Source organism: Psammomys obesus, unplaced genomic scaffold (assembly GCF_907164565.1).
Source record: "Psammomys obesus unplaced genomic scaffold, mPsaObe1.curated_primary_1811, whole genome shotgun sequence".
NCBI lineage: Eukaryota > Metazoa > Chordata > Mammalia > Rodentia > Muridae > Psammomys > Psammomys obesus.
In genome coordinates this window covers 21,433,003-21,449,719 of record NW_026587216.1, presented here as the reverse complement: position 1 = coordinate 21,449,719, position 16,717 = coordinate 21,433,003, and the positions used below count along the sequence as shown (strand labels likewise).

The 16,717-nt window shown below is 41.4% G+C and overlaps 1 protein-coding gene across 5 annotated transcripts in view; it reads left to right on the top strand.

The window, feature by feature from the left end:
* The window catches only part of Zfhx4 (zinc finger homeobox 4), a 194,477-nt gene that overhangs the window by 172,711 nt on the left and 5,049 nt on the right, over positions 1-16,717 (top strand). For all 5 annotated transcript variants that reach the window (XM_055603210.1, XM_055603213.1, XM_055603212.1 and 2 more), the window contains 4 exons: positions 1,862-1,995; positions 2,198-2,398; positions 2,908-3,025; positions 3,902-9,295. In XM_055603210.1, coding sequence (XP_055459185.1) covers positions 1,862-1,995; positions 2,198-2,398; positions 2,908-3,025; positions 3,902-9,295 — 5,847 coding nt within the window. The remainder of the gene's footprint in view (positions 1-1,861; positions 1,996-2,197; positions 2,399-2,907; positions 3,026-3,901; positions 9,296-16,717) is intronic.

Here is a 16,717-nt window from a genome sequence, read left to right as displayed (position 1 = left end):
AACTGATAGACAGTTGTTAATCTAAATGACAATCATTTTGTACTTTTTATACAGTTAGCTGCATTGGCAAATATTATGGATCGTGTTATTATTCTTAGATGCTTTAGCACTTTAATATCAACAACCCAGATTATATACTGTAATTGTTTTGAGAAATAAAAATAAATTTTAATTGCACAACTAAGAGAAAACATCCCAGTTTGGGGAATATGATTGGACATCAAATACATGGATATGTTCAACCAATATAATGAGGGTTATAGGTCTCTATCAAATTTAAGTTCATTTATACAGAAATATTATTATTTTTCAAATAGGTAGAACAAGATTAATTTCTCTAAAAGAATGAAGTAGGTACAATTATATCACTTCAAAGGAAATCAAGAAATTAGTATCAACATTAACAAGTGAGAATCTGAGCCTATGCCATATCCATTAGAAACAACAAAGGAATAAAATCACAATTATCATGTCAACTATATCCTATTTTAATTTTGGTCTCTTAAGAATTGCTCTCATACATTTAATTTTCTTCCTGAATTTTAAGTTTTCACACTCATTTATGTGGTCTAAGACATTCATCTCTACCTAGGATAGAAATAGAATAGTTTTTTTTTTTTTTCTCTTTTAGCTCTATCTTTTTTTTATGTTTTCATTTTGAGATGTTTCTATAACATTCTTGACCTCATTTTTAAATTAAAACTAGATTATTTTGGAATAAGGTGCAATTTGTTCATTTATGGGAACCGTAGTGCATTGAAAATAAAAAAAAAAAAATCAAGACAAATCTTCATGTGCAGGATACAGGCAGATTGCTCTGGACTGTGTATCTATGTGGGGCCTGATAGCAATCAATGGTTTAGCTCCACTGCATCTCAAGATGTATTTGCACCCAGTTGTCCAGTGATAGTGTCCTCACCCTGGAAATAATTTAGTTGCAAATTGACTGGAAGATGGTGAAAATTGAAAGTTAAAATTAGAAATACTCATAATAAACAGCAGAAAAAAGGTCAGCTGATGCCGCGCTATGATGAGATTGGAATGGCTGGTAAATGAGGTTTTGTGTTTGTCGTGAGATGTATGTGACATGCCTACCCAATGTCGCTGTAATATCCAGCCTTGCAGAGGAGATTACCAGGCAAATTGATGCTGGGAAGAATTTTCTGTTAGATTGTAAAATTAGAATTGTGCTTCTTTTCCCCCGCCTTTGATGTGTATGAGGTTCCTACACATTCTACTGCTCAACCAGGCAATTTTTTAATCATCATTAACACCAAATATTTGGATTAACCCCACAAAAGAGTCTTCTTGAGATTCCTGTAGTATTCTTAAGTGTATAGCCACCTTCTAAAACTCCTGTGTCACTACTCAAATCACTAATAGCAGAAATGAATTGCATGTTTGACTTTAAAATAATTAGAAACTCTAAATCCCATATTATTTTACTTTCTGAATTAGAGCCCATTGACTCTTCTCAAGATTTCAGAATCTCAGGACTTAAGTATTTAGAAAAGAACTAAATGGTTGTACTAAATTAGTATTTGTGAGTAGGAGTGGATTTGCTTTAATGTGATAAAGGCATACAGAGACACCAGAGAACACATGTTATTGATGAAACTTTCAAGGCCATCTAGGGTTATCTAAACAGAAGACAGGGGTATGCTTTAAAATAGATGTGCAAAGTCCACTGAGTGGACAGGAAGGAGAGTGCTTTTTGTGTTTTGAGATTAGCATCGTTCAAAAGTGTTTGTCTGGTTTTTGCTTTGTTTAATCCAGTAGATTTATTGTCACAATTTTTTTATTTACTTGACGGTAGCATTGCATTCACAAGCTGAGTAGTTCTATTCTTTTTGGAAATTAGGCGTGATCACCCCAGAGAAAGAGCTGAAAGTTGGTGTGGCAGGAGGCACACAGCCACTCTTGCTGGCCAAGGAAGAGGATGCAGGAACCAAAAGGTCAAAACCTACAGAGGACAATAAATTTTGTCCCGAACAGGTAAGTATGTGGTTTTCCCTTCTGTGCACGAACAGACTTTTGTTTGTTTTTATGTTCCTGGTCATTTAGAATCCTCAAGTCTGTACACTGCTGAAATGTATATAGACATTACAACTGGAGATAGTATTAACTCTTGATGTTGCCACCTGAGGCTGTCAAATTATATCAGCTAATACTGTCATGTTTATTCAATCTCTTCCAGTTCTATCAGTGTCCTTATTGTAACTACAATAGTAGGGACCAAAGTCGGATCCAGATGCATGTCCTGTCACAGCACTCTGTGCAGCCGGTCATCTGCTGTCCCCTCTGCCAGGATGTCCTCAGCAACAAAATGCACCTGCAGCTGCATCTGACCCATTTGCACAGTGTGTCCCCAGACTGTGTGGAGAAGCTGCTTATGACAGTAAGGATGCCAAAGGCTGATGCAAAACTGAGGGGACCCGTGTTCAATTACCAATATACATCTGTCGCTATGGGTTCATAGACATTTATTTCTTCTGAGTGATTTGGAGGTCTTTTATTGACTGGGCCACAGAAATCACAATGGAGACCTACTTGTAGTCTTTCTTGTATAGAGAAAAAAAATATGATAGAAAGTATGGCTTAAGTAAAGACATATTTTGTGGTTCTTTTTGTAAGTGAAATGACTTGTGGGTACTTTTAGCTTAAAAGTTTCTTGATTATTATTATAAAAATATAATTATTCAAAAACCTTTAAGTTGTAGCATCATAGCATTGAAAGAATAATATATATATAATGAAGTAATAGACATCCCTATTTGGGTTAGAAAAATATAAGTGAAATATATATTTGTCCAGTATACAAATACATACTTTTGTATATATTCCAGCATATTGCTCATTTGGTAATTTCCAGAGCACATTTAACACAAATCCATTTGGTGTTCAAAGGTGCCTGTCCCTGATGTAATGATGCCAAACAGTATGCTACTGCCAGCAGCTGCCCCTGAGAAATCAGAGCGGAACCCACCTGCAGCCATGTCAGCAGACGGTTCTGGGAAATATTCAGGTATGCATGCCTGTGATGTTACTGAATGGAGAAAACTTTCAGAGCTTGCCTTTGGGCCAGCGTCCCCCAAAATGCCACTACCAACAACTTTTTAATTATATACATATTTTTCAGGTTTGACAATGAATATTCTATTTACATCATTCCGATCCCCCTCTCTCCCCCTTCAACTCCTCCTGCGTACCCTCCACTTCTTTAAAATTTATAGTTGTGCATGAACATACACACACACAGTCGCACGCAAACACACACACACACACACACACACACACACACAAATCTTACTGAGTCCATTTAGAGTTGCTCACAGGTACATGTGGTTAGAGCTGACTGCTTGGGGTTGAGATGGAACCACCAATCCGGTGTTCAGTCTTGAAGAAAACTGAATCTCTCTCTCTCAGCAGCGATTAATTGTCTGTAGTTCTCCATCTAGGGGTAGGGAGATCTTTCTCGTAAGACCCCCTCATTCTCGAGAAGATGACATATGCTGCTGCCCAGAGTTTTCTTTCCTAAGGCCTATCTGCAGTGACTTTTTCTACCTGTCCTTGGAGAATCATAGTGACAAATGGCCAAGATCAGACTACGGATTCTAATTCATGTGCACCAAGTTCATGGCCCCTGGTAAAGGGCTCATTGCAGTATGTTGTGGTTCCATTTGACTTGTATTCCTCTCTGTCCTTAAATTCTCTCAGGGGTGATTTCTTGTTTATCTTCTCTTGGGCACCTGGTGTGGAGTTTGTCATATGATCGTGACCCAGTAACATTTTTACACAGACTCAATTAAGCAGACATCATTACTGGCTCAAATTTACACTTAGTGGCATTCAGGTGGTCAGTGTTCTTAACATGAAATATGTCTGCTCTTTCTCCTAACAGGTGAAAGCCCAGTGGATGACAAAAGTATGGCAGGTCTTGAGGATTCAAAGACAGGTGTGGAAATAAAGAGTGAGGAACAGAAACCATCAAAGGAGCCCTTAGAGGCACTGGAATGGAATAAAAACAGCAATAAGGATGTGAAAATATCTGACCCTCTGCCAGATCAACTGAGTGAACAACAGAAAAGGCAGCCCTTATCAGTTTCTGACCGCCATGTTTATAAGTATCGGTGTAATCACTGTAGCTTGGCTTTTAAAACTCTGCAGAAGCTTCAGATACATTCCCAGTATCATGCAATTCGGGCCGCTACAATGTGTAACCTCTGCCAGCGGAGTTTCCGTACATTCCAGGCTTTAAAAAAACACTTGGAAGCAGGCCACCCCGAACTGAGTGAGGCTGAGCTCCAGCAGCTATATGCCTCCTTGCCAATGAACGGTGAGCTCTGGGCAGAGAGTGAAACAATGCCCCAGGATGACCATGGCCTAGATCAGGAAATGGAGAGAGAGTATGAGGTGGACCATGAAGGGAAGGCAAGTCCTGGAGGAAGCGACAGCAGCTCCATCCCAGACGACCTCGGCTCGGAACCAAAGCGGACCTTACCTTTCAGAAAAGGACCCAACTTTACAATGGAAAAATTCCTCGATCCATCTCGTCCTTACAAGTGTACAGTGTGTAAAGAGTCATTCACCCAAAAGAACATTCTCTTGGTCCATTATAATTCAGTGTCTCACTTGCATAAGTTAAAAAAGGTTCTGCAGGAAGCTTCCAGTCCTGTCCCCCAGGAAGCCAACAGCAGCACGGATAACAAGCCCTACAAGTGCAGCATCTGCAGTGTCGCCTACAGCCAAAGCTCAACCTTGGAGATCCACATGAGGTCAGTGCTTCACCAGACCAAGGCCAGGGCTGCCAAGCTGGAGCCAAGTGGGCACCTACCCGGTGGGCACAGCATCGCAAACAATGTGAATAGCCCTGGCCAAGGGATGTTAGAGCCTATGGGCTTAGCTGCAGTCAACAGCAAAGATACCCACTTAGATGCCAAAGAATTAAATAAAAAGCAAGCTCCCGATTTAATCTCTGCTCAACCAACCCATCATCCACCACCTCGGTCACCAGCACAAATCCAGATGCAACTTCAACATGAGTTGCAGCAGCAGGCTGCGTTCTTTCAGCCACAGTTCCTAAACCCAGCTTTTTTGCCTCATTTTCCAATGACCCCAGAGGCACTGCTCCAGTTTCAGCAGCCTCAGTTTCTCTTTCCATTCTACATACCTGGGGCAGAGTTTAGCTTGGGGCCAGATCTGGGCTTGTCCAGCTCCGCCACCTTTGGTATGCCAGGTATGACAGGCATGGCCGGTTCCTTGCTTGAAGATCTGAAGCAGCAAATTCAAACACAGCACCATGTTGGCCAAACTCAGCTCCAACTTCTACAGCAACAAGCACAACAATACCAAGCTGTGCAGCCCCAGCTGCAGTCTCAAAATCCCCAGCCTCTCCCACCACCGCAGCAGCAACCACCACAGCAACCAAGCAAGCTGTTGAAACAAGAGCAGGGCAGCCTGGCAAGCACAGACTGCCAGCTCATGAAGGACATGCCATCTTACAAGGAGGCAGAAGAGGTGACTGAAAAGCAAGAGAAACCAAAGCAAGAATTTACAAGCGATAGTGAAGGACTCAAAGACAGCAAAGACTTAAAGAAGCAAAAATCCTTAGAACCGTGTATTCCTCCACCCCGAATAGCCTCAGGGGCCAGAGGAAATGCAGCCAAAGCTTTACTGGAGAACTTTGGTTTTGAACTGGTCATTCAGTATAATGAGAACAGGCAGAAGGTCCAGAAGAAGTGTAAAAGTGGAGAAGGCGAAAACTCTGACAAGCTGGAGTGCGGAACGTGTGGTAAATTGTTCTCGAATGTTCTCATTTTAAAGAGTCACCAAGAACACGTGCATGGGCAATTCTTTCCATACGGAGCCCTAGAAAAATTTGCTCGTCAATACAGGGAGGCCTATGACAAGCTTTATCCAATTTCTCCTTCCTCCCCGGAAACACCACCGCCTCCACCTCCGCCTCCTCCCCTACCACCTGCACCCCCACAGCCTTCTACTTTGGGGCCTGTGAAAATCCCCAACACAGCCTCGGGTCCTCTGCAAGCTCCGCCACCCACTCCTCCGCCGCCTCCACCTCCTCCTCCTCCACCACCGCCACCTCCACCCCCTCCCCCATCCGCACCCCCGCAGGTCCAGCTGCCTGTTTCTCTTGACCTCCCCCTCTTTCCCTCCATTATGATGCAGCCTGTCCAGCACCCCGCACTTCCCCCACAGCTCGCCCTGCAGCTGCCACAGATGGACACCCTCTCGGCAGATCTTACTCAACTCTGCCAGCAGCAGCTGGGTTTAGACCCCAACTTCTTGAGGCATTCTCAGTTCAAACGGCCACGGACCCGGATTACAGATGATCAATTAAAGATCCTCAGAGCTTATTTTGACATCAATAATTCTCCAAGCGAAGAGCAGATCCAAGAAATGGCAGAGAAATCTGGCCTCTCTCAAAAAGTCATCAAACACTGGTTTAGAAATACGCTCTTTAAGGAACGACAGAGAAATAAGGATTCTCCATACAACTTCAGTAACCCTCCCATAACTGTTTTAGAGGATATCAGAATTGATCCACAGCCTACATCGTTAGAACATTTTAAATCAGATGCCTCGTTCAGCAAAAGGTCATCCAGAACAAGGTTCACTGACTACCAGCTCAGAGTTCTGCAAGACTTCTTTGACACAAATGCTTACCCAAAAGATGATGAAATAGAACAGCTCTCTACTGTTCTCAACCTACCCACCCGCGTTATTGTTGTGTGGTTCCAGAATGCTCGGCAGAAAGCACGGAAGAGCTACGAGAACCAAGCAGAAGCTAAAGATAATGAGAAGAGAGAACTCACCAATGAACGGTATATCAGGACAAGCAACATGCAATACCAATGTAAAAAGTGCAATGTGGTTTTCCCCAGGATCTTTGACTTGATCACACATCAGAAAAAGCAGTGTTATAAGGATGAAGATGACGATGCTCAAGATGAGAGCCAAACAGAAGACTCCATGGATGCCACTGATCAAGTGATATACAAGCACTGCACAGTGTCTGGACAAACAGATACAGCCAAAAGCACTGCAGCCCCAGCCAGCGGCTCTGGGACTAGCACACCCCTGATTCCGTCTCCCAAACTAGAACCTGAGAAGAATTCTCCGAAACCTGAATATCCTGCAGAAAAGACAAAGCAGAGTGACCCCTCTCCTCCTCAAGGCACCAAGTCAGCTCCCTTATCAGGATCGACTTCTTCAGACCCACAGCAGGCACCCATATCCCAACCCCCACCACAGCCACCCAAGCAATCCCAACTGATTGGAAGACCTCCGTCGGCCTCTCAAACTCCAATCCCTTCCAGTCCGCTGCAAATGTCCATGACTTCTCTCCAGAACTCTCTACCTCCGCAGTTACTCCAGTACCCGTGTGACCAGTGTACCATAGCCTTCCCCACCCTGGAGCTCTGGAAGGAACACCAGCACATGCACTTCCTTGCTGCTCAAAATCAGTTCCTCCACTCTCCATTCTTGGAAAGGCCCATGGACATGCCCTACATGATATTTGACCCCAATAACCCGCTGATGACCGGACAGCTGCTGGGGAGCTCTCTCACCCAGATGCCACCACAGACCAGTACTTCGCACACCGCGGCCCCCACCAGCGTCGCTGCTTCCCTGAAAAGGAAACTGGACGATAAAGAAGATAACAACGGCAGCGAGAAGGAGGGAGGGAATAGCGGTGAGGATCAACACCGCGATAAACGCTTGAGAACCACCATCACGCCCGAGCAACTCGAAATACTCTATGAGAAGTACCTCCTGGACTCGAACCCTACCCGGAAAATGCTGGATCACATTGCACGGGAAGTAGGGCTGAAGAAGAGAGTGGTGCAAGTCTGGTTCCAGAACACGCGGGCTCGAGAAAGGAAAGGGCAGTTCCGGGCGGTGGGTCCGGCCCAGTCCCATAAACGCTGTCCTTTCTGCCGAGCTCTGTTTAAGGCCAAGTCAGCCTTAGAGAGCCACATCCGCTCTCGCCACTGGAATGAGGGGAAGCAGGCGGGTTACAGCTTGCCACCAAGCCCTTTAATATCCACAGAGGATGGGGGAGAGAGCCCTCAGAAATACATTTATTTCGATTACCCGTCCTTGCCGTTGACGAAAATTGATCTATCGAGTGAGAATGAATTGGCCTCAACAGTCTCAACGCCTGTTAGCAAAACAGCAGAACTGTCCCCGAAGAATCTTTTAAGTCCTTCCTCTTTCAAAGCAGAAGGTCCCGAGGATGTAGAGAATTTGAACGCCCCCGCAGCCGAGGCTGGGTACGATCAGAATAAGACTGACTTTGACGAGACATCATCCATTAATACGGCCATCAGTGACGCCACCACAGGAGATGAGGGGGCGGCAGAGATGGAAAACACGGGAGGTTCTGGCGAGGTGAAACCCGCTTTGTCCCCCAAAGAAACCAAAAGTCTCGACTCTTTGCCAAAACCAGCAACCACCCCCACCACAGAGGCCTGTGATGACAAATTTCTCTTCTCTCTCACGAGTCCATCAATCCACTTCAGTGACAAAGATGGCGACCATGACCAAAGCTTTTACATCACCGACGACCCTGATGACAATGCTGACCGCAGCGAAACATCTAGCATCGCTGACCCCAGCTCACCAAATCCATTCGGGTCTAGTAACCCCTTTAAAACCAAAAGCAGCGATAGGCCCGGCCACAAGCGCTTCAGAACCCAGATGAGCAACCTGCAACTCAAGGTCCTCAAGGCTTGCTTCAGTGACTATCGGACTCCCACCATGCAGGAATGCGAAATGCTGGGCAACGAGATCGGCCTGCCCAAACGGGTGGTGCAGGTGTGGTTCCAGAACGCCAGGGCCAAGGAAAAGAAGTTTAAAATTAACATAGGGAAGCCGTTCATGATCAATCAAAGCGGAACGGATGGCACCAAGCCGGAGTGTAGCCTCTGTGGGGTGAAGTACTCCGCCCGCTTGTCTATCCGAGATCATATTTTCTCCAAGCAGCACATTTCCAAAGTGAGGGAGACGGTGGGCAGTCAGCTGGACCGGGAGAAAGATTACCTAGCTCCCACCACTGTTCGACAGCTCATGGCCCAACAAGAACTTGACCGCATAAAGAAAGCTTCGGATGTGCTGGGCCTAGCAGTACAGCAGCCCGGCATCGCAGACAGCTGCTCGCTCCATGGTATCAGCTTGCCAGCCACCTACCCGGGACTCCCCGGCCTTCCTCCAGTCATTCTCCCCGGAATGAACGGGCCTTCCTCCCTGCCAGGATTTCCACAAAATTCCAACAGTAAGTCTCTTAAAGGAGAGTCAGTCTAGCTAAGGAGGTGTCAATAGGTGGCCAATCACATGAAACAAAACAAAACAAAACAAAAAAAAAAAAAAAAAAAAAAGAGAGAGAGAGAAAGAAAAAGTACATTGACAGGTCCCCGTTTCGGTCATTGAAATTGAAAAGTCATTCAAAATATACGTAATGCATAGCAGATACGTATGCATATATGTATGTGTGTGTATTTACACATGTATGCACATGTGTATGTGTGCATGTATACGTATACATATGTATATGTAGTATATATGTATTATTGGCCAGAGTTGATAGCCAGGAAGTAGGTAAACCTGAACAAAGATAGGAAAATTAAGTTTACCAATATTACAGCAAATTCTCAGAAATGGATCATTTTTAGCATTCCCTGGTTACCTCTTAGACATATTAACTTGTTAATTTCCATGCAAATGTGAGATTGTGTTTATTTCGCATATTAAGAGGGGTGAGACATTAGACTATGTACTCACTGGTATTTTAATTAATTTTATTTCCAAGAGGCATGCTTTTGTTGTTGTTGTTTTGTTTTTCATGGTATTTTTTTAATTTTTATTTTGGTTTTGGTTTTTGTATTTGTCTCTTGTTTATGTTTATTTTCCTGACCCTGAGATTCAAACTTAAGGGTTCCTGAGTTATAGGAATCCACTTACATCTTGCCTCTCCCAAGTAATAAAGCTTACATTGGAATTTCTATGACTAAACATGTGACTTATGTGATCATTTGCAGGTTAGCATGTTATGGAATTTGGATGCTTGCAGCCCCCATTTCTGCTGTTATTTTAGTGAACTCACAATTTAAGAAATCCATATCACTCAATGCCCCCCCTTCCTCACCTAAGCTTTCCAACAGGGAATAACAAAACAGTAGAACTACTTTACATAATTTCAAATTCTGAATCCAGTGTGTGTTCACAATAAGTGAAATCTGTGCAGATTTTTAAATACAGTACATAGGGCTAATATTTAATTTATTTAACTAATATTTAATACCAGTTAGATATCATCATCTAAAATATAAAGCTGCGTTATTTGATTTTACTTTTAAATTTGTCAGTGATTTTTTTTCTAAAAGATGTTTTTAACATTTTTTTGTTTAGATCTAGCACTTGCCAATTAGTTTGCAAAGTTTAAAAAGAATGTCAGAGAAATGTATTCTCATTTTTACATATTAGAATTTTATTTAAATTTCGGTCTTTCAATATAATCCTTCTCTGACAAAAGTCTAAATTGTCACTGTGATCTTAAGTCATCTTTACCCTAACTTAGCTGGAAACAGTAACAACATCCAGTGTCCTTTCCACCAGACAGCCTGGTTAGTTGCCCATCCCTTATCCTCCTGTTGGCTTTAGGGAGAAGAAACATGGTACCAAACAAGAATCTTCAATACACTTCCCACCAACTCCTCTTTTCCCAAAGTTATTTCCTGTCTAATTGTCTGGATATTTTTGGGACCTTAAATATTAGAGCTATAGTGACACATTTAGGTTACTGTTACGGTCCTACTTCATGTGCCATGGTGGTTTTTAATTGACACATAAATGTAGCTGATGTAGATATCCATGATTGATCAGCTACATAAAATAGTCTTTAAAAACTAACAATTATGGTCAAACCATTTGAAATATCTATTTCTTTATTATGCCAATTTTGACTCACGTCATTGTGTCATTAGCTTTCTAATAGCCACAGCATTTTTCTTTCTCTCCACTGGGTCAGAGGCTTTTGCTAGGACAAAGGATCTTTCTGCCAAATGTCTGATACTGGAACACAGAGGGCCCATACGAAAAGAAAAAAGAAGAAAAGAAATATTTATGGAATTAAACTATTTTTTCACATAACTCTACCATAATAAAATTTATATCCTCCCCTGAAATATATACCCAGCTTATAACTAAACTATTAGGATTGCTGGGAAGATGTTGGAAGCCAGTCCTCCGTAGCTAAAAACACAGTTAAACCCTTCCGGTACCCAGGAACTCAGCACTTCATCTCTTGCTTTATTAAGTTGTGGACAAAAAGGGAGTGTTGTAAAGAGCAAAGTTCCACAAATGTTGCTGCCTACTAGAATCTGCAATTTCTCTTGAGTTAGTTCTTTGTTTGTTAGGGATTTTAAACATTGGCACCAGAGAATAATCAGCAGGGCTCCCATCAGATAGCCTGGGTTCCCACACTTTTAGTCTACATCATCTGTAGGTTAATTTACCTGGTGCAGAATGCAGAGTATTTAAAACAATTCATAGAGTAAAGCTGACCTCACCATCCACCCATCATCTTCCCACTGTATGATTTCCCGTCCAGTGCATAGCTCTGTTTCCAGGTGAAATGTGGACACCCAGCCAATAATAACAAATGAAAGTTCTTTCCTGTAAAATTTGTCTGCATTTCTTTTTTCTGTAATCATTATTTTATTTGTTTGCTTTTTTAATTTTTATTTTTTAATATTAATTACAGTTTATTCACTTTGTATCCCAGCTGTAGCTGTAATTCTTTTCATTGACAAACTCATTGCATGTAGTCCCGGGTTTCATAAAAACAATTTATTCAAGTTTATCATGTTGTTGAACATATTCACCCTCCCACAAACCCTCCTTCCTTGTCTTCTTCCTTCCACTAGTCTCATAACTTTTCCTAGTCTTCCATATGCTTTCATATCACGCACACATATGTATATACATGTATATGTGCGTATATATGTACACATATACATATATACGGTCATGTGGCTATACCTAAAATCTAGGATATTCTAATGAAAAAAAAAGCATGATATTTGTTTATCTGAGTCTGCCTTCTTCTTGCTTAATATGATCTTAGTTGCTTTCATTTTCCATGAAAAGCCTTGCTTTCGTTCTTCTTTCTGGCTGAATAAAAGTCCATGTGTATGTATACCACATTTTTTTTTCTATTTGTTCATCTTCCAAATCAAAGCCACATTGAAATCCATCTCACCTCAGCCAGAATGGCAATCATGAACAATATTACCATCACTGCTTGTGAGAAGACGAGAAGAGAACATCTTACACAGACACTATAGGTGAGAAGGTTACCCATCCCCACACACCGCTGGGCGGGACGTAAATGAGCATACACAGTATGGAAATCAGTTGGGAGGACTATCGAAAACTGAAATAGATTTACTCTGTGACCTACCTATACCACCTCTGGATATATGCCCACCAGACACAGTAGCTTAGTGATAGACTCAACCTAGACGCCCACCGACAGACGAATGGCTATGTCTCTATTTCTTATACGCTATGGACTCTTGTTACACTTAAACTATACAGCCATGCCGTGAAAACAAGACACATTTATCTTGGACCCATGTTAACGAGATTCAGTTACGGTAAACTAAATTCATTTGGAAAATGTCACAACCCTTTGAAGATGGGTTTCAAGCTTTTGATCCGAAAGAAAAACTGAAATATACTCCAGTGAATATGATAAATATGATAAACTTGATAAATTAATGACTTTGTCCAAAGGCCGAACCCTCAAATTTGGTTACTTGCAAATACATGCTGAGTTCTATTCATTGGCCTTTAAAATTTCAAAATCAGATATATTTTTTTTTTTTTGCTTTTTTTTTGGAGGGGTATTTTTATTCGTATCTTTATTCTTGTTTTTATTATCCCAATAATCATGGAATTTCCTTTTCTTTCAAAGTATCTTCTATTCATAGTCCGTCTAACTTAATTAGAAGGCCATGTGAGGACAGCACCTACCAGGTGTTCCCAGTCATATTTCAGTATATACATTGTTGTTCTGTTTTTTAAAAAGTAAATTATTGTTAGTTAAAATTATTTTTCACATTATATAATGTTTTGTTGTTGTGATGATATGAAAAATAAGAAAACAGCAGTTGTATGTTACATGCTTATTTATGTAATATCCTGAAAAATATTTGAAATTTTAAACTTCCATTTTATCTTTAGGCAATAGGTCTCACTTTACCCAAAATGCTGGAAAAAGTATTTGACTTTCTTTTTTTAACTTGTTTATCATTTAAAAGCAATGTTTGGTTTTAAATATTTCATTAGTGTTTAAAAACACAAACTAGCTCCATTTCCATAATGGACTTATTTTTCTTTTTGGTTTTTTTTTGAGACAGGGTTTCTCTGTGTGTAGCTGTGGTTGTCCTGGAACTTGCTTTGTAGAGCAAGCTTGGCCTTGAACTCACAGAGATTCAACTGCCTCTGTCTCCCAAAGGCAAGGATTAAAGGCGTGTACCACCACACCCAACTGGACTTTCTTTCGTTACTTACTTATTCTTGGAGCATTAAGGATAGATCCCGATCCCAGGTTCTCAGTCAATATGGCAAACCCTGTGGCACTGAGCCACACCTGCAGCCCCTCAGGCATTATGTACACCGTCTGCAGCCTTGTGAGCAAACCCCAGGACACACCTTTGCCTTCCTCACATTCTTTCTTCTAATTCACTACCATATTTGGTGTGAACCTAGGTAAGAACTACACCTCACTAAATTTGGCACAATTGCCTTTTTCCCTTTTGCCTCATGGACTTAATTACTTTTAGTTTCACCTCAAAAATAAAATTCCCCTATAAATAGACTGCATTTAAGTTCATTGTGAGGCAGACATATACATTTATATTTTTTGTTTTGTTTTGAGACATGGATTGTATGTGTGTTTCTGGCAATCCTGGATCACACTATGTAGACCAGACTGGACTTGAACTCACAGAGATCTTCCTGCTTCTGCCTCTAGAGTGCTAGGATTAAAGGAGTGTGCCACCACTGCCCACCCAGGCAAGCATTTTCTTTCAGAAGAGTTGTTAACAGGAAACAGTAGATAATTATTTCAGCATAACAAGAGAAGATAATAGAACTTTTTAATCTCTCAAAAGAAATTTCTAAAAATTGCCATAGGAGATGAAAAATAGGGAAGATTCCATTGTAAGGCAAGGACTACATACAAGTCATGGACTCCAGCTGGTTTTTGTTCTGAGCTATCATAACTTATTCTATATCACAATTAGTATTTGGTTTTTCCTTCTATGTCTGTTGTTTTTGGTGTTTGGCTATTGAACTTTTGACTCTCAGTTTTTATAGACATATCACCTACTGGGAAATCTGCCATTTTAAAATTGTGTCTGCTTTTTCTGAGATTTTTTTCTGAGTGACTGAGTCAGCTTATTTATCGAAGACATGAAATTCCTAAAAGCACATTGCTGTCTCTGATTGTGTCTAGTGAGATTCCTCCTGCAGCTTTCTAAGAAAACCCTTTACTTCATCATGACCTCTAGATTAGAGCGCAGGGATGCCAGGGAATGACAAAGATGGGAATGACAGTCATTGATGGACGTATGGTCGTAACTACAAACCCTGTTATGCATGTCTTATATATGCCTACTATCGCTCTGGAATTCTAATGTGAGAGAAGCAGTCAACTTAGCTTTTTCCTCAGATTTAAGAGGGGGAATGTCTAAGAGGAAGGAAGTACAGTTGGGGATACACTCCTGTATTTGACCTCAAACTAAGACTAGCTCCTGAGTGAGACAGTAAGTAAGCTCTGTTACTTTTGTAATATTATTGTTGTTACAATGGTAACAATGGAGTTAGCTCTTCTGCCCTAAATCTGGTCACCATCTGAGTCACCCAAACTTGAAATTTTACTGTTGGGCCTTAGCATATTATGTACTGTTGGATGGTAAATAGCAGAGAATGTCATGAAATCAGGACAGTATAAGAGAGAGGAGTGTCCAAAATGACCCAAAGCTGGGCTGGAGCTCAGTGATACAGCTCTTGCCTATCATGTTTAAGGCCTCAGGTTTGATTCCCAGCACCATAGGACAAACATAATTTGGTATGAAACAGAACCCTTTCAGTAAGGGTAACTCCATTGCTTTCTCCTTATAAATAAAAAACTTCAGAACATGAAGAGTCCAAGTGCTGTGTAGTAAGTCAAGGGTGAGGGAGGACTTCACTCCATTAGCAACTTAGTAAGGCTTTTTAGCACTGCCATAGCAAGATGGATAAAGGAGCCATGAATGAGAAGGCCCCTTACTCACTCCCATTCCACTCCTACAAAGCTTAATCCATTTTCATTGTAAATTCACTTTGAATGAGTGAGCCTGTCTTCAGTAGAGTGTGGGCACTTGATATCACTTGATACCAGTTATCTCCCAAGAAATTTTAAAAGATTTTAAACAAAATAACTGATTCATTGTAACCAGAACATAAGCCTTGAGTGGAAGCTATGAAATATAGTCTTTCCTCTGACTCTTCTCACTATTCGCAGATAGCGAGGTAAAGTACTTAATACCTTTTTTTAAAACTTCAATGTTCAGCGTGCATTCTCCCTAACCATCAAGGATGTTAGCTTTCTCACAGGATGGAACATCCTTAGAGATGCCATCCTTATGACTATAGAAACTGTTTACATGCAGGCCTGAGATGGTCATCAAGGCAAAAAGAGATGGCCATGGTATGCTAAAAAAGAGAAGCCTCCAGTCAAAAGACTCACTAAAATTATATGATTGCAACGAGGATCAAGAAGATGCGGGTACTCCTCAGTCACACTAGGACACACAAGCAGACAACAAAATCACATATTACCCTCATATGATAAGCCACGGTACTTGTATTCAACTACGTAATCCCCATCCTTAGGCCTTAAATTATCCCAGTATTACCTGTAGTCAATAATACAATGTAAATAATGTGCAAATAGTTTTGACATTGTGTTGTTTAGGGAGAAATAACAGGACAGAGAAATCTACATAGGTTCATTACAGATGCAATTGAAAAATATTTTTGATCCACGGTTGGTTGAACCCCTGACATTGGAGCCAGGGCATGTGATTGAATGTGCAGCCTATGAAGAATGTTCTCGGCTGGTTAAATACCAACAAAGAAAATAGTTTGTCACTGAGGAAGGGAAATGGGAAGAGCGTTGTTCAAGTTTGTTCGTCTTGATTCTTCACAGCTACATGTTGCGTTTGGCTGAAAGGTGAAACTCTGCCCCCTAGTTACAAGACAATTCTAAACCTTAGGAACACTGCCTGTACAGCTATACACTGTTAACTGCACTTTTTGCACTCTGGATCGATTCTATCAGATCACGAGCCTCCAGCCCACTCTTTGTCCTACCCATTTGGTAAACTTCCTTAGTTCCAGAACAAAGTACATCCCTTTTCCTTTAAGACTTTGACTATGACCATCAAGATTCTATGGTTTTAAAAAAACATTTTCTGGAAAGCCCAGGCTTTTCCATTCCCCTTTCCATCTTCAGCTCTCCTTCAGTTTTTCAGGAGGGTATCTGATTAAAATGGCTTTGTCCTAGGTTGCTGCCAGCCACGCCATTCCACCATGAACTTTAGATCCAGTGAAGTCCTCTGCACTTCCATGCATGTCATCCTCCATG